At 42.3% G+C, this 18,852-nt stretch overlaps 1 protein-coding gene and 1 long non-coding RNA gene across 2 annotated transcripts in view; one reads left to right on the top strand and one right to left on the bottom strand.

The window, feature by feature from the left end:
* Nucleotides 1-18,852, bottom strand: part of LOC121136673 — a 49,976-nt gene that overhangs the window by 4,966 nt on the left and 26,158 nt on the right. The window lies entirely within an intron of this gene.
* Catspere (catsper channel auxiliary subunit epsilon) overlaps nucleotides 1-18,852 on the top strand; it is a 102,424-nt gene that overhangs the window by 70,307 nt on the left and 13,265 nt on the right. The window contains exons 15-19 of the mRNA XM_040737409.1: nucleotides 3,619-3,669; nucleotides 5,492-5,525; nucleotides 5,595-5,674; nucleotides 10,901-11,000; nucleotides 15,486-15,572. Of these exons, the coding sequence (XP_040593343.1) occupies nucleotides 3,619-3,669; nucleotides 5,492-5,525; nucleotides 5,595-5,674; nucleotides 10,901-11,000; nucleotides 15,486-15,572 (352 nt within the window). The remainder of the gene's footprint in view (nucleotides 1-3,618; nucleotides 3,670-5,491; nucleotides 5,526-5,594; nucleotides 5,675-10,900; nucleotides 11,001-15,485; nucleotides 15,573-18,852) is intronic.

The following is an 18,852-nucleotide window of genomic DNA, read 5'->3' as shown; positions in this document are numbered from 1 at the left end:
TGTTTCAGTCACACTAGGAGGCAGCATTTCTTTCGTTGTCACTGTGGTAGTTTGAATGTAGTTTAGGTGACACTATTAGCAGGTGTGACTTTGTTGGAGTAGGTGTGGCCTTGTTGAAGTAGGTGTGGCCTTGTTGGAGAAGTGTGTCACTGTTGGGGTGGGTTTTGAATTGTCATATATGTTCAAGCCATGCCCAGTATCTCAGTTCATTTCCTGTTGTCTGCCTATCAAGATGTAAAACTCTGAGCTCCTTCTCCAGCACCAGGTCTGCCTGCATGGTGCCATGTCACACCATAATGATAATAGGCTTAACCATTAAACTGTAAGCTGCCCAGTTAAATGTTTTCCTTTATAAGAGTCGCCATAGTTGTTGAGTGGTGGTGGCGCAGCCAGGCAGTGATGGCGCACGCCTTTAGCCCCAGCACTCAGGAGGCAGAGGCAGGTGGGTCTCTGTGAGTTTGAGACCAGCCTGGTCTACAAGAGCTAGTTCCAGGACAGCCTCCAAAGACACAGAGAAACCCAGTCTCAAAAAAAAACAAAACAAAAAGCAAAACAAAACAAAAAAGAGTTGCCACAGTCATGTTGTCTCTTTACAGCAATAGAAACCCTAACTAAGGCAGCCACTTTCCCTCATAACAAGCCAGTCTCTATCTTTGCTATTGCTCAGCAGTCTGCAGCACGGTCCCAGAAAACAAGAGGGAGAAGCCATCCCCCTACTCTATATCCTACTTACACTACTTACGATTTCCCGTCAGAGTTGTCTACCCCTGTACTAGAGAGTCCTCCTCGTCCTGCACCGCTTTCCCTGGTTTTTTATTATAACCAAACAGAACCACCAATGGTTCCCTCAGAGCATCCCAAGATGTGACTTTCTGCAACCACACGACGAGGCACACTGTGCTGCCCATCTATAAAGCTGTCTTCGCAGAGTAGAGAATCTGCATCAACACATACAAGTCTGTCTGTCCGAGGCCCAGGGCTTAATGAAGACAACAACTTGCTGTGACTTCTTCCTTTGTGAGGGTGGGAGTGTGAGGCAGGAATGGTGGGGGATCATGGATTTTCACCTTGGTATTTAGGAACTGGCTTGCTCTAATCCAAAACAAGTGTCTGTTCCTAGGTGGTACATGAACTAGGGCAGTTGTTTTGTGTGTTTTCTTCTTTTTTTCACTCTTTGGGAGCCCACCACCCAGCTCCCAAATAAATACCTAGAGACGTTTTCTTACTTTTCAATTCCTGGACTTAGCTTGGTTTGTTTCTAGCCAGTTTTTCTTAAATTAACTCATCACCCTTTTGCCTCTGGGCTTTTGCCTTTCTTTATTCTATACATTTTTCTTTTGTTCTTACTCTGTGGCTGGCCGTGTGGCTGACTCCTGTGATGTCCTCTCCTCCTTTTTCTCATTCTTCTCTCCATCTTCTTCTTTTTCTATTTATTCTCTGCCTGGCAACTCCACCTATTTCTCTTTCTCCCTACCTATTGGCCACTCAGCTCCTCACTAGACCAATCAAGTGTTTTAGACAGGCAAAGTAACACAGCTTTATAGAGTTAAACAAGTGCAACATAAAAGAATGCAACACATCTTTAACAAGCCAGCACTGACATTGTCTGGGACCTTGTTAGAGAAATGCAGAAACACAAACCTCATTCAAATTGTCAGTCACACTGCAGTTTGTAAAAATTTCCAGCCAGGCAGTGGTGGCGCACACCTTTAATCCCAGTACTCGGGAGGCAGAGGCAGGTGAATCTCTGTGAGTTTGAGGCCAGCCTTGTCTACAGAGTGAGTTCCAGGACAAGTTCCAAAGAAATACAGAGAAACCCTGTCTCAAAAAACCATTAAAAAAAACCTACCAAATTAAATACTTTAAAGTTTTTCCAGCACAGGTTCCATGTCTCAAAAAACCAAAAGAAAAAAAAATATTCCAAGACACTAGGACAGGATTTAAGTTTAATAACTACTGAAGACAACATGTTTATAAATCAATGCTCAGCACAGTCAAATGCATTACAAATCCCTTCTCAGGTCCCAGCTGCCTCCCACACTGAGCAGTGCATCGCAAACAGTACTGCAGCACGAGCCAGCCCAAGTCTGGGGATCCGGGTAATAACTAACAGTCAGGCAGCTCTGACAAACACCTGGAGAGCATGCTCAACTACAGGACCTCTCTAGCTCTCCATCAGCGGCCTGCAGCTCTGACAAACACCTGGAGAGCATGCTCAACTACAGGACCTCTCTAGCTCTCCATCAGCGGCCTGCAGCTCTGACAAACACCTGGAGAGCATGCTCAACTACAGGACCTCTCTAGCTCTCCATCAGCGGCCTGCAGCTCTGACAAACACCTGGAGAGCATGCTCAACTACAGGACCTCTCTAGCTCTCAATCAGCGGCCTGCAGCTCTGACAAACACCTGGAGAGCATGCTCAACTACAGGACCTCTCTAGCTCTCCATCAGCGGCCTGCAGCTCTGCAACCATAAGAATAATTTGCATATCTTGGGTTCAAGGAGATCCATGCATCCCCTCTACACCCATTCTCTTTACCTAACATCTCTATGTCTATGAATTGTAGCTTGGTTATCATTTACTTAACAGCTAAAAGACACTTAGCATATTTGTCTTTCTGGGTCTGGGTTACCTCACTTAGGATGATTTTTTTCCTAGTTCCATCCATTTGCCTGCAAATTTCATGACATCACTTTTTTAAACAGCTGGTTAATACTCCATTGTGCAAATGTACCATGTTGTCCATTCTTTGGTTGAGGAACATCTAGGCTGTTTCCAGTTTCTGGCTATTTATAAATAAAGTCCCAATGAACATGGTTGATCCAGTATCCTTGTGGTAGGATGGGGGTGTCCTTTTGGTATATGCCCAAGAGTAATATAGCTAGGTATCTATATATGGTTAACTGTGGTCACATGTGGTATAATAGACCTCTTATGCTTATTACTCTTGCCTAAATGATCACTATAGCTTTTGAACATTGTCTTCTCCCTTTACTTCTTCTAAAATTTTAACAAATATGTACAAAATATGAGGTAAATCAGAAACATTTGTATGGTAATATTTTGTTTATGCTCTAACAAATAAAGGGAGATGCTGTACTCAGATTGCATCTCCAGACTGCACTGTTCCTCAGACTGCCAAACCTCAGAATGCCTGAGCTCCTGTCTCCTCCCACCCTATATTCCTCTCTAGTGCTGGGATTAAAGGCATGGGATCCCAAGTGCTGAGATCACCTTTGTGTGCGCTGTTTCTCTTTTCGACTGGATCAATTTTGTGTAGCTCAGGGTGGCCTTGAATTAACAGAGATCTGTCTGCCTCTTTCTCTCAAGTGCTGGGATTAATAGTGTGTGCCAACACTGCCTGGCCTTTATGGCTAACTAGTGTGGTTATCTTTGTACTCTGATCTTCAAGCAGGCTTTATTTGTTAGATCATAAACAAAATATCACAAGTTTGAAACTGATTTTTTTAAGTAGAAATGCTAAGGCCACAAACTGATCCCAGAGACTTTAATTTAGTAAACGAACTATGTAACAATCTCCAGTTTAAGAACCACTGGGTTTAATAATCCATATTAGAGGAATGACCTTACAACTACATTATGTTTTGTTTTTGTAGATTTAGTAAAACTGGATGTCAGCGCCGTGACTTTTCTTATGTGATTGACAAGTAAGAAATATTTTTAACATAAGCATATTAATGTACAGCTAGTAGTTTATAATCAGCTAGTACTTAGTGGTTGAAATACCATTGGCATGCATGTATTTAGCTTGACAGTTTCCAAATTTAAAAGAACTGAAGATATAACCCTTAACCTTCTCTGAAACATGTACAAACACACTACCATTGTCCTCTCTGGTTCAATTTAATGAACAAAGCAAGTGTCACTTAGTCTCAAGTCCTATATTGTTCTTTATCATTTAAGGAATACAAGTAAGAGTATTTATTTCCCACTTCGCCTTTCTATATGACTGTGTAATAACCTAGTTAGAATTTACAGATGTCTCTTGAATTCACAGAGGAGGATTCCATTATAGGAACAAATTGAAATTAGGGAATTACTGGGGGTTTTTAAATACACGTTTAATGCCTAGAGAGGTGGTTCCTGAATAAAGTCCCCCAAACCCATGGAATTCCAGGCACAGTAATATCTATCTAAAATCTCAGGGAACCTACAGTGAGATTGAGAAAGGAAACAAGAGGCTCTTTCAGACCAGCTAGACTGGCATACTCAGTGGCAAACAGCAAAAAGATCCTGTCGTAAGCAATGAAGAAAGCATGGACCAACACCAGAGGTTGTCCTTTGACCTCTGTATGCATGCCATATATGTACCTGCATTCATACAAATGTGCACTTAAACACTCATATACATCATACATGTACAAAAAGTAATTCAATTAATCAATTAAAATACACATTTAAAGATGGGCATGTGGTTCAGTGGTAGAGTACTTGCCAGGCATGACAAAACACACACACACACACACATAAGACATGGGGGCACACATCTATAATCACAGCATTTGCAAGGGGGAGAAAAGAGGATCAATGAGTTTGAAGACAGCCAGGACATCATGAGATCTTGTCTTTAAAAAAAATGTTGTTTCTGACTCTTTCATTTAGTAATTGAAGTGATTTAATAAGAGTGAACCCCCATATATGAGAACAGTCGCCATGGAGTGGAACTGTTTGGGAAGGAATAGGAAATGTGACCTTGTTGGAGGAGGTGTATTCTCACTGGGAGTAGGATTTGAGGTTTCCAAAGCTCAAACAAGGCCCAATCAGAGTCTTAGTCTCTCTCTCTCTCTCTCTCTCTCTCTCTCTCTCTCTCTCTCTCTCTCTCTCTCTCTCTCTCTCTCTCTCTCTCTCTCTCTCTCTCTCTCTCTCTCTCTCTCTCTCTCTCTCTTGTCTGTGGATAAGAATATAAAACAAACTCTAAGCTACTGCTCCAGCACCATGTCTGTCTGCCCCCCACCATGACATTCACGGACTAAGCCTCTGAAACCGTTAGCAAGCCCCATATTCATGGACTAACCCTCTGAAACTGTTAGCAAGCCCCCACGCTCCCAATTAAATGTTTTCTAAAAAATAAGGCTTGCCTTGGTCGTGGTGTCTCTTCACAGTAAAGAAGAGTGACTAAGACTGTAATGTTCTGGGAAACATGGTGTCGGAATAACACAGTGAAAACAGACTTTCCAACCATGTATCCTTCTCAATAGTGAAGCAAAGTTTGCAGTCTTCATTAAGTTTCATACGATTTCTGAAACATTTCCATGTCTCCAAATAAAGCACAATGACCTATACCAGCTTGGTTGTTGGCTGATGTGAGACTATATTTACAAACATGGCAAAAGATATGAGAAGCACTTGGTATTTATAATCCTGTTTCTCTGCTTGGCTTTTGTGATACCAGCCTAAGTAAACTATGCTTTTAGTTTTTAAGAGGAATGGAGGAAGAATAAGCAGATGACAGATGTCTTTTTTCCACAGGGAGTTCCTGAGAGATAGACCATCTGAAAACTTGGTAAGAAAAGAATACCTTTTGTCAATGTGATAAATGAACACAACAACTAAAGCATTTTTCTTTTTCTAGAAAATAAGGTATGATGTGGGAAAATATGGCTGCCCCAGGAGACTTGAATTCAATGAGCCGTTTCACCCAATAATAGAGCTGTAAGTTTATACCCACTTAGGAGATTAGTATGTGTGCTGGAGAAATGGCTCCATTGTTAAAAGTGCATTCTGCTGTGACAGAGGGCCCAAGTTCAGTTGCCAGTAACCATACAGTGTCTCATAACCCCCTGTAATTCCAGGTCCAGAGGATCCGATGCCCTATTCTAGCCTCTGCAGACTTAGGGGATGACTTGGGCTGAGAAGGGCTTGGCTTCTCTTTGGGGGGGCAGTAGTGGTGACCTGGTACCTTACTTGAGATTTCCTGCTGGGGTCCAGAAGGCTTCCGCTAGCATGCTTTGCTGCTTGTCTTCCTTCCCCACACAGGGTACTCCTCAGGTTCTACCCTACCTACATCATAAAGCTACAATCGCTCATCAAAATCCACTGTACTTGGCCCTAATCCTCTCTAGCACTCACCGTCTAGTCTTCCTGGGCACCAAGACTCTGCTTTCCCTACTGAGACCTAGTTTTGTGTGTTTCCTTGTTTTATAATGCTTATTTTTCCAGTAGTAAAAACAAAAAGGCAACAAGCATATGCTAAAAGGCGCATGTTCTCTCCCAATAAAGCATTCTCTTCAATTCAGATCATCATCATTCAATGCCCACTTTTCACCAACTACCATACCAAAAAACACTTCCCAAGCACTGTGCCATGAACTAGGAATCCAGGGACACCACAGGCAGGATCTCTACCCCCAAAGGATGGACTAAGAATCCATCTATGATACAAATTATAGATTATATAGATATGATTATAACCAGGAAGAGTTGATGATTGATATGCGAGTGGTGAGGGAAAGGAAGATGGTGAATGAGTCAAAGGTGACATCAATCAAATGTTGACAACACATCTATACACCTTTAAGCATCTATATCACATACTCTTTGTCACCCTGTGTCTTAGTTAGGATTTCTAGTGTTGTGATGAAACATCATGACCAAAAGCAACTTGGGGAAAAAAATGTTTGTTTCAGCATACAGTTTGTAGTCCATCATCCAGAGAAGTCAGAGCAGGAACTCCAGCAGGGCAGGAACCTGGAGCAGGAGCTGATGCAGAGACCGTGGAGGGATGCTGCTTACTGCCTTACTCCTCGTGACTTGCTCAGCCTGCTTTCGTACAGCAACCCAGGACCACCAGCCCAGGGGAGGCACTGCCCACAGAGATCTGTGCCTCACTACGTCAATCATAAAGAAAAAAATATACCACAAACCAATCTGGTTGCTGCATTTCCCCAACTGAGCCTTGCTCTTTCCAAATAAACCTAGTCTGTGACAATTTAACATTAAAACTAGCCAGCATAGCATAGGTGAACTGTCTAAAGCCTGTCTCTCCACTTAGGAAACAGCTTGACAGCCCTTTAAGATCATTGTTCCTGAGTGTTTCCCTCTGTCTCCCAAATTGTCTCTCCCCTCTCCACTAGAGTCCTCTGAGGAACAGAGTACATAGAATGAATATATAGTAAAAGGAGGTTTATTAGACTGGCTTACAAGATAAGGCCTGGCCGGGAAGTGGTGGCACACGCCTTTAATTCCAGCACTCAGGAGGCAGAGGCAGGCGGATCTCTGTGAGTTTGAGACCAGCCTGGTCTACAAGAGCTAGTTCCAGGACAGCCTCCAAAGCCACAGAGAAACCCTCTAAAAAACAAAAAAACAAAAAACAAAAAAACAAACAAACAAACAAACAAACAAGATAGGACCTGGCTAGCCCAGCAATGACTGTCTTCACATGGAAGAACCCAGAAGCCACACGGTCCAGGAGACTTCAGTCCACACTGCAAGGCTAAAGAAGCTAATTTTTTTAAAGATTTATTTATTCATTATGTATACAATGTTCTGTCTGCATTTGTGCTTGCGTGCCAGAAGATGGCACCAGATGGTCGCAAACCACCATGTGGTTGCTGGAAATTGAACTCAGGATCTCTGGATGAGCAACCAGTGCTTGTAACTTTGAGCCATCTCTCCAGCCTGAAGCTGAGTTCCGACTTCAGCAAAGGAAGACTCTCACTGGTAGAGCAAACAGAGTCAATGAACACAACACCAAGACACAAAGGCAAAGAGGTGACAGGTAGAAGATTTCTTCTTGGACCTCCTTACATCTGGACAGCTGCTGGAAGACATTGTCCACCTTCAGGGTGGTAACCAAGAAAATGCTTCACCGGCATGCTTGGAGATTAACCTAAACTACGTTAATGCCTCTCAGGAGTTCCCAGAGGCTTGCCTCGTGGATGAGTCTAGATTCTGGCTAGGTGACAACCAATATCAGCCATCACAACCTCTCTGCTAGGTCATCCTGAAGAGGTGCACTCACTGAACAAAGGAACAACAACAGGACCTTCTTGATTGAACTGCAGCTACTGTGTACATGATCACCGACTCTTCTCCTGCTCTCTCCCAATGCCCCTCTGTCCAGACTTATGCTCCCCTAAACACAGAAAATAAAAGACCTAGTTAACAGAATGGATCATCCCCAAGTTTAGAATATGAAGACCAGTAATGAGGTCTCTCCAATTCCTGAAGTCAAATTTCCATAGAAAAATTACCAACTGTTGGGAATGTAGCTGCCAATTAGTGACACTCCATGCATTCTCAGATTTAATTAGAATTCTATTCTACGCTAATGAAAATTTATTAAAATAGGCAAGCTCATGTAAGCAAGTCTTTGACATAGTCACAATGAAGCAAAACTCCAAAACGAAGGTTCATGCAATGCACGCTTGTTACACTGGATGGCACTGTGGCTCTTTGCATTAACTGTCCTGTTACCGCCAAGATCTTTTTGTCCTTGAGCAAAATACAACTAATTCCAAAAAACGAAACAAAAAACTTAACATTTTTGTGTGGGAGAGACTGTCAGGAGTCAGAGCCAGTTCTCTCCTTCCACTTAGTGCTTCCGGGGTCAGACGCCAGGCTTCAGGCTGTGTAGCAGGTGCCTTGCCCGATCAGCCGTTTCATCTCATCAGCTCCTAATTCTTAGGAAATCAAGAATTATGCCACTTACACGGGTATAATCAAACTCCTGCTTCCACCCAAACTGCTAGCTTTTGAGCTCGGCTCCTCCTGAGTGTCCTTGCATTCTTCTGTGGCAAGGGGCCATAGCACTCGTGTGAGGTTCTCATTTTCCTGTGGTTCTCCCCAGCCCAGACACCAAGCAGCCGCTCTCCATCACGCCTGTTTGGGAACTAAGCTTCAAAGCTCTTTAGGGTTTCTCAAAACTAGTAAACACAGAAACAAAAATGGCTTCCCAAGTACTGCCTTTTAACACAATGCCTCCCGCCCCCTGCCCTCCCTGCCCCCCTGCACTTTGTGAAAATGGGACAATAACCAATTGGACTAGTCAGTGTTGAGTAGCCGAAAACCTCAACCAACCTGAAACCCAGGTTCAACAGCTTTGAAGTGAAGCAGAGATCTGGGCAGAGAACAAAGAGACACTGTCTAGGATCTAGTACTTTTTGTAAATCAACACAGCTGACAAGTGATAAATTGTATTTTAAAAGCGGGGTTACAGTGTAAGAATCAGTAACCTAGAAGCAAGAACTGGACACTAAAGTCTGAGTGATTTCCAATGTATATTTGGGGACAATTTCATTCAGAAACATGAGCAATAAGAGAAAAGTTTCTACACCCTGATGAGCCTCTCCACTGATGCAGCAATCCAAATCAGAAGGAATTAGAAATGCCCATGATTAATGGATACAATGTTCTGGGGTGGCCTTCCAGCACCCCCAGAGAGGAGAAGGGAAAGGGAGATGTAAAAAACATGAGTATTTTCTTGGATGCAGTTTAAATACCCCGTGGGAGTGGTCTTGAGCATCTCTGGGGGAGGAGTCATCATTTGGCAGACTTTGAGATGCAGCAGGGTTTGGAAAGATAGGGGAGGGGGCTTGGGTGGAACTTCCACCATAATATTCCAGACTCTTTGGGTATATGGATGCCAGGGGCTGGGATGAAGCTTCCACCATAACAATAAGGAGCAGTTGGCAGGTAGAGGCAGTGGGTTCAGGAGTTCGAGGCCATCCCCAGCTACATAGTGGGTCTGAGGCTAGCCAGCCTGAGCTATGAGACTCTGTCTCAATAAAAGAATGATAGGGAGAGAGGGAGGGAGGGAGAGGGGAAAGTGAGAAGGAGGTGGGGAGAGGAGAGCATCATTTGGTGGAGAAGGAAGCTATGTAACCATTTGTATAGTCCTGAGTTCTACAATGCAAAGTGTATTTTTTATGATAGAGAAAAAAATCTACACATAAAATACCAGACCTCTTTTTAAGGGTCTAAGGGAACTACGCTCAGCTCTGTGGGGCTGGTATGTCCTGTCCTGGCATCACAAGGGAGTAGCCTGTCCATGCAGGAGTGTGACAGAGTCTACTGCTGCCATGGAGATGACTAGCTCCCAGTCCCACCTCATCTCTTCCGGCGGCTGACCCTTCAAGATTCAGCCCATATCCCAGCTGGCCCCTCCTGGGAAGTCAGCAGCAGCTCCGCCTTCACGACAGGAACCCAGTGGTTTCACTCTCTCACTACAGGAACCCCATGGTTTCACTCTCCACCACGTGATTTCATGACACCAAGAGATCCTTGTCTTGTCCTTCCTCCCATCTCATTCTTCTTCTCCATGTTACCAGGACCCCTTCTATCCCCATCTCATCAATATATGGCAATGAGCAAAAGTTATGGTGCCAATTTTTCTTCTTCTGTACTGTTAGGTTTTTGTTTTGAATGATATCTGCTGTCTGGAGCTGGACAGGGTGGTGTACACCTGTAATCTCAGCTCTTGAGAGGTGGAAACATGAAGAGCAGGGAGTTCAAGGCCAGCTTTAGCTACGCAGTGAACTTGAAGGTTCAAGATAAGTGTGGGCTACATGAGATCCTGTCTCAAAACAAAGCTCTTTTATTTCACTCAGTTGGGGAAAATAACATAGCCATCAGATATAATTATATCACAGATAAATACTTGTAAGTTCCCCAGGATCACAAAGCTAATAAGTGATAAAGACAAGATTTGACCACTATGAATGGCACATGCTTGTGATCCCAGCACTTGGAAAGTGGAGATAGAGGACCAGGAGTTCAAGGTCATCTTTCACTACACAGTAAGCTTGAGGCCTACCTGGGCTATAGGAGACCCTATCTCAAAAAACAAGTAAATGAAAAGGATTTAAACATAAACCCATCTTGAAAGCTGCAGGCCCTCTATTTGACACTAACCAGTTATTTTTGTGTTTGTTGTTTCAGGTTTGATGAAAATGGCTTTGTTAAATTAGTTGATGCAAATTTTATCGTGTGGGAAATCCATGGCAGGGATGACTATACCTTTAATTATACTATGAAGCAGGTATGACGTCTTTGAATTTAAACAGAACTTAGCATGCAATTAAACATATTCTTTTGATTTTCAATTTATATGTAAATTATCTAAGGGAAGTGAAACCAAGCCAAAATAAGTAAAAGAGAACATCAACTCTATATTAAAGTCAATGACTACTAAGAGTCATCTCTGAAAAAAAGGAGTTGTTGTCCTATAAAACAGTCAGAAGAAAGGCTAAAAAAAAAAGCCAAAATAATGTAACAACAGGATGATGTGATTATATATGAGTATTTTTTTTCTGTCCAAACTGTGTTTAATGTTTAATTATTTACAGATTCACCTTTGGCTTTAAGACATTTAAGACGTTGGTCCTAAATCAAATGGATGCTGTCTAGGGTCATCTTTCTCCATGCCTTTGTCTCATTTGGCCCTATTGACCCTGGCTTCAGTGGCTCAGCCCTCTCCTCATTCCCTTCTATCCTCCAAGACCAGCTGACTTCAGCCTCCTGGATGATCGATCCCCCTATTCTTCCTTTTGCAATCACTCTCCCCAGGCCCTGTGGGCTTCTTTGTCTTGAAGTCTTCCCATGGATATAGAGCCTTCTAGAAGTTGACAGCATGGATTTCCTAAGATCTCTCAGGCTCAAAGAAAACCAGAATGACTCTTTTCTATGTGACATTTTTTTTTCATTATCTGAGGTATACCACCCATGTAGATGGCAACCAGGAAAACTGAATTACACTGAACCACTGTGAGAACTCAGTCTTTCAATTATATAACCAAGTAAATCCATTCTGCCACACATCCCCCTGGCCTTGTTGAGCATCCAATATGGAAGACCTTGTGGTCTACTTCTTTCCCATTGATAGATACATCATTGAACTACTTGTGAAGGTTTGTATATTTTTATGGGGGTGCAAATGAGTACGTGTGTGGAAGCCAGAGGACAACCATTGCATGGAGACATTGCTGAGGAAAAAAAAACTGTAAACAAAGACCGCTTTTCCCAGACCCTTTTGTGTAGGCCCATGTGGTTCTCATGACTGCAGTGTACGTAGGAAGTCTGTCTATCATCCTCCCATGGACCTCCATAATTCCTGTCACATTAGTTCACTATAGCACCAGCTGTAAATGGACTACACAAGAACTAAAAGAAATACTCCAGAGGAGGAACGTCAAGGAGCCACCATGTAAATGCCTGGCCTCCTAACTCATTCTTCAAGAAGACCATTCACAAGAAATGTGTAACCAGGGAGAACTGAGTTAGGTTTTGTAAAATCCAGAATTAAATTTTTGATTGGGTGTGATGGGACACACCTGTAATGCCAACACTTGGGAGATGGAGAAGGGAAGACCAATTCAAAGTCGTGTAGCTATTTATCAAGCTGTAGGCTAGCCAGGGCTACTTCTTTCTCAAACAAATACGTCATTTTGTTTCAGTGGTAGAGCTTTACCTAGTGTGTTGGGTTAGATTCTTAACATCACAAAGCAAATGTAGTAGCACACACCTTTAATCACAGCACTCAGGGAGGCAGAGGCAGGTGGATCTCTGAGTTCAAGGTCAGCCTGGCCTACAGAGCAAGTTCTAGGACAGCCAGGGCTACACAGAGAAGCCCTGTCTCAGAAAAACCAAACGAAAAAACATACAGAAAGGATTCCTAACGTCACAATACAAATAATCAGACTTTGACCACATCTACCCCTGTGAACAATACAGAGACCTTGGATAACACAGCTTCTATTAAAGTCGAATGCAAGTTCAGACATCAGCTCATCCACAGTGCTGCAGCCCCCTGCTCCTCCTTGACTTGCCTGTCCTCACATTGCTGAGACACTGTCATGTTGAACTCTTTGCTTCTCCCTCTTTATAATTACCAGTTTTCTTCCCTTCTTTGTCTCTCCAGCTTAGGCTCCAAAGTTGATTATGTCACTGGCTCTCTTCCCTGGTGTAATTCTTGCAACACTACCATGACAATTGTAAATGCTCACCTTTCTTTTGCCCTGCTCATGCCTGTATGTGAGCGGCTGGCCACACACAGAAGACATATATGTCAATACCTGGAGCTAGGATAGCTGGATCATTCGACTAAAAGAGATCTCAGTACAATAGCTGGCAATGTAAAACACTGTCCCAAGCATTTAAAAAGTGTATCCCCCTGAGAGCACATAAGTGATTTACTTTATACAGGGCCACTCTGTGAGGGAAAGAGTCTACTCAAAAGAGTGCTGGGTAAACTGGTACACACACACACACACACACACACACACACACACACACATAAAGTGGAGGGGTTGGAGAGATGGCTCAGTGGTTTAGAGTGCTGGCTGCTCTCACTGAGGATTGAGTTCAGCTCCCAGCTCCCAGATGGTGGTTCACTATCTGTGACTCTAGTCCCAGGGGATCTGATCCCTTCTTCTGACCACTGCGGCCATTGCATACACATGGTACACAGACATGCATCCAGGCAACACTAACACTCATTAAAAAAAGAAAGTAAAATGAAACTCTCACCTAACATCATGTTCAGACGTAATTCAAAATGGATCTATGGTATAAATGTATGACCCAAACTATAAATTCTTAGAAGAAAATGAAAGGTAAAATCATCCCTACATTGGTTTGGGCAATGATTTATTGGCTTTGATATCAAGTAACAGATGAAAGAATGAGAGAGGGAAAGAAAAGAAGGGGAGAAAGAGGAGGGGAGAGAAGAGAGGAAGTGGGAGGGGGAAAGGGAAGGGAAAGAAATGGGAGAGAGAGGGGTAGAAGGGAGAAAAAAGAAGGGGAAGGGTTGACAAAGTAGATATGAAAATCCAAAACTCGTGTGCATCAAAAGACACAAGAGTAGAAAGACAACTCATGTAAAGGAACAAAGTATTTGCAGACCATATATTTGATAGGAAAACATCTAGAATGTACAGAAAACTCCCACAATTCAACAACAAAACAGCCCAATTAAAGGGGGGCAAAAGACTTGAATAGATTTCTCCAATAAAAATGCACAAATGTCTAGTTGACATTTGAGAACAGCCGGGAAACCTATTAAATCTACAGTGGGACACTATTTCATGTATACTAGCATGGCAAGAATAAAAACAAACGATAAGCATTGGTGGTGGAGGAAAAATGAGGACATAGTCATTGTTGAGGTGTAAAGGGCACCTCCATGCTGGGAAGCCCAAAGCAGCAACTGAGAAATTCAGAGCACAATTGTCAGTTCTCATCGCCCTTGCCCATATGCTCAAAGGAGTAAAAAGAATGTTCTCTAGGATGTGTTTGCACACCCGTGTTCTCAGTGCTGGAATAGCCAAGGTTGTAAGGAAAGGAAGAGAGGAATCTTGTGTAAAAACCATCAAATGGTGTATCAAAAGACGTGAAGGGATGAAATGTGTGGGGATGCACTGTCCCATGAGGAAACTCTGAAGAACTGTGAGGAATGATGCCTAGAAAAGTCAAGACAGTGGTTATCTGGAGGAATGGGGAAGCTGTGGAGACTTTCAGAAAAGCTAAGAAGTTTGTAGGGCTCCAGGAAACATTCCAGGTGTATTGTTTTTTAAATCAGGAGTAGAAGGATTTTTGTTGTTGTATGTGTTTATATTGGTTTCTATGTTTGTTTTTCAGGTTAAAGGGGGTTTAAATAAAAGGAAAAGATTAGTGCTGTGGAAAATAGTCTGATAATTCTTCATAAAATTCTACCAAATTCTCACGTGATCTAGTAATTCTAGTTTCACAAGAAGGCTCAAGGGGTACAGAAGCTTTCCATCAACCTGACAACCTGAGTTCAGTTCCCCAGGACCCATGTGGTGGAAGGAAGGAATCCCCATCCAGTGTACATCCTGCGAGTGTACACACACACACGGAATTTTTGAAAAGGAATTAAAAGCAAGAACTCAGATATTTATATACCAATGCTCTGTGAGCACTCTGCATGATTAAATAAATAAATAAATAACATCAACAAAGGAGCCAATAGGTAAAATGTATTTGGTGCCTCCAGTGGGTAAAAAAGGAAGGAAATAGGAAATTCTCACAAGTTATACCATGGATAGACCATGAGGATATTGTACTAAGTGAAACAAAGCTAAATGTGGACAAATGCTGAGCTTTTCTACTCGTAAACATTAGTTAGTAAGGAAAAAAATCTCAGCAGAAAGTAGAATTTGGTTGTCAGGGGCTACAGGGGGGAAGAAGTGAGGATTTGTTCAACTCATTGCTGGCAGCAGGTGTGGTTACACGCTGTGAATGAACTTGATGCCACTGAATTGAACTTTTTCCGTGTTTAAAGCTGTATTGTATTTAAGTAGTGGGGAAAAACTGTACTTTATTTTGAAAGTTTTTAAAAAGAAAATTTTCAGGTATATCAAGGTATATCAGACACTCTAAAATAAGCTAGTATTCTGAAGTTTTTTAAAAGAAAATTTTCAGGTGTGTCAAGGTATATCAGACACTCTATAATGAGCTAGTATTTCTGAAGCCTTCTCCACAGTCACATGTTGCCATGTTTCGGCAGAGCGGTTGCATAAATGAAGCACAGACGTTGAAGGCGATGCTGGAGGAAAACCAGGGCCTCCCACTGGATGATGTCTGGGGACCTCAGGTAAGAAAAGGACTCAATTTGGTGTTGGAGATTAACAAAGGCTTGATGGAAACACCTTGGGTTTAAATTGCTTAGGGTAAATCGAATACTACTTTTTCAATTATTTCAAAAATTCTTTGATTTTTTTCCGGCACTCCTCGGTAGAAATTTAATATTCAGTGCTGACTATATGCATTTGCATGTTTTCAAAAGACCACTATACATTAAAGTATGGAGACTGAGCCTTTTAAAAGGATAGTTGTCTTCCGGGGTTGGAGAGGTGGCACAGTATTAAGCTGCTCCTACAGAGAAGAATTCAGTTCTCAGCACCATGTTTGGAGGCTCCAAACCATCTGTAACCCTAGGTGTAGAGGAACCTGACATCTCTGGCCTCCGCAGGCTTGCGCGCGCGCGCACACACTCACACACACACACACACACACACATACATACACACATACACACACACACACACACACCTTTAGAAATAATATGTTTAAAGAAGAAAAAAGACTACCTATCTTACTTCTTTATTTTAAAATTAAGTAGTCTGTCAACTTTCCCCTGGCCATCACTCTTCACTTTTTTCTCCAGGATTAAGAACATTTATAACTGACACATTATGCAGCCTACTTTAAAAATCTTATTACCTAGCTGACCAACTGAAATATAAATACTAAAGGCTGGATTGATGGCCTGACAGTTAAGAGCATGAACTGATCTTGCAGAGGACCCCAGAACCCATGTCAGATGGCTCCTAACTGCCTGTAACTTCAGCTTTAGGGGATCCAGCACCCCCTTCTGGTCTCCAATCATACACATACACAAAGACACACATAATTCAAGCTAAAAAATGAATCTTAAATAAATAAAAGCAAAAACAAAATAAAATGCAAGCTCCAAGAGAGAAGGGAATTTTGTTCTTCTGCTCACTGCTGTATTTTCAGTCTCTAACTCACTGTAGATAATTAATATGCATTTATAGGACTAATTACTATTTAGTTAATGTATTATTACATTATGTATTTCTAGAGCTAATTAATGAACGATAGCTCATCCATCTCTACTAAGGAAGACTTACTACTTAAAATCATGAGGAATTAAAGTAATAATGGGTTCAGTTCAAACCAAACTTGCATTCTTGGTTATTTTTGTTGTTTTTTAAAAGGTACCCAAGGATCTGGGGTTGGGCAAACACTGTCTACAGAACAAATCTTACAGAGGCCATCTCAGTACTCTTGAGATGTTATTCAATAATAATGTACACAAGGAAGCAATGGGTAGCTGGGTAGTTAACAATCACGGAATTAACCTGAAGCAGCATGAAATAGTCCAGTGGCTCTCAAGCTTCAGGAGACATCAGAAATGACCCTCTGGGAGGCTTACTGAAATGCATAACTTGGTCTCCCCTGAGTTTCTGATTCAGTATATCTGAAGTAGGGCCCAAAGTTTTGTTCTCCCCTTCTTTTCCCTCCTCTCTGCTCCACTCTGCTCACTCCCCTTCCCTCCCCTCCCCTCCCTTTCTTTCTCCTCCCAACGCTTTCCAACCAGGGGCCTCGTGTGAGCTTTGCAAGGGTCTGAGATACCATCCAGTCCCTAAACTTGCATTTCTAAAAGTCCCAGGTGAAGATGCATTGCTGATCTGGGGCTATACCTGGGAAACTACTGAAATAGTTTACAACCTGCAAAGATTCTGGAGGGAACACACTGGGGCCTCAACCTCCATATGACCATATGAAAAGAAGAGCTCCTCACGAACAGCATGAACCCAGCTACAACCCGGGTAGTTGTAAACCCGGGTAGGTGGAAAGCTGGCACTTATGATTGCAACTAGTTCTGGGGAAATAAGGCTGCTCCTACCACAGGGCATCACAGCACATTAACTCAACCCTGCATCCAGGGACCATTTCTTCCTGGAACATACGCCTACAATGGGACAGACAGCGAGCCTCTAATTCTCAGAGCTGCACTGGTTGTTGCCTCACCTTTCTGTTTCCACAAGGATGAGTGGCATGTGCATCTGAGAAGTTGCAGTTGGACATTTCCATTGGGACCATCGGCTCCCCAATAATGACATTATTGATTATGAAAGCTTGGGCAATAGCTTAGGCTTGCTTCTAACTATCTCATAACTTAACCCATTCCTGATCATTTACTTTCTGCCTCGTGGCTTTATTACCTCATTTCTGTAATGCCCATCCTGCTCACTCTGCATCTCCTCACATCTCTCTCCCATGCCTACGATCCTCCTCCTCCTCCTTCCTCTATCACTACCAGGAAGTCCTACCTATACCTCCTGCTTAGCTATTGGCCATTTAGCTTTTTGTTAAACCAATCACAGTGACACATCTTCACACGGTACAAAGGGATATTCTACAACAAGTAGTTCTATGCACTGTAAGTTCTCAGAGAAAAATATCTGAAAGACTCATAAGCAAAAGTAGCATTTTTGTAGGCTCTTCAAGTCTATGTTAGAATAGATATAGACAGCGCAGCCACCGCAGGGCTTTTCTGTGATGTGGGATGGGGTCTGAATCACTGAACATGACTGAGAATCCTAGATAAAGAAGTCCTTGGTTAGAAACGGAAAGAATTTGTGAGTCTAGGGGAGATTTGTTTTCTCGGACACTTAAGTAGCTTGACCAAATGCTACAAATGAAAAGGAAAGGGAAAAGATAATAATTGAATGGGAATCCAACAATATAAAAGGAAACATAAAATGTGACACAGAAAGAGGAACATCCATAGGTAAGTATCATCCTTTGTATTAAGAAATAACAAAAAGGGGGATGGAGAGATGGCTCAGAGTTAAGAGCACTGGCTATTCTTCCAGAGATCTTGAGTTCAATTTCCAGCAACAACATGGAAGCTCACAACCATATGCAATGATACCTGGTACCCTCTTTTGGCATGCAGGCATGCAGACAGGTAGAACACTGTATACATAATAATAAGTAACTCTTTAAAAAGAAAGAAAGAACAAAGAAGTGAATTAGAAAGAATACAAATACTCCTGTGTCTATATTTTAAAATGTACACAATGATGCAGGCAAACAGGTCCTGGTAACCAGGGCCCTTTTGTGATGATGAGCAGATGCCCATTTCCCATACATAGTGCAAATGTCTCATATTCTTTTAATCAGTTTCATGACTCCATGCATTAACCACCTCAGTAGTCAAGAACTCCCATAGTCCAGAAAATACTTTGTATTTTCTTTCTTTCTTTTTTTCTTTTGAGACAGGGTCTCTCTACAGAGTCCTGACTGTCTGGGAACCCACTATTCAGACCAAACTGACCTCA

The sequence above is a fragment of the Mesocricetus auratus genome, unplaced genomic scaffold, assembly GCF_017639785.1.
Source record: "Mesocricetus auratus isolate SY011 unplaced genomic scaffold, BCM_Maur_2.0 Super-Scaffold_100676, whole genome shotgun sequence".
Classification (NCBI taxonomy): Eukaryota; Metazoa; Chordata; class Mammalia; order Rodentia; family Cricetidae; genus Mesocricetus; species Mesocricetus auratus.
The sequence above is the reverse complement of the archived record's forward strand: the minus strand, read 5'-3'. Positions and strand labels throughout refer to the sequence as shown.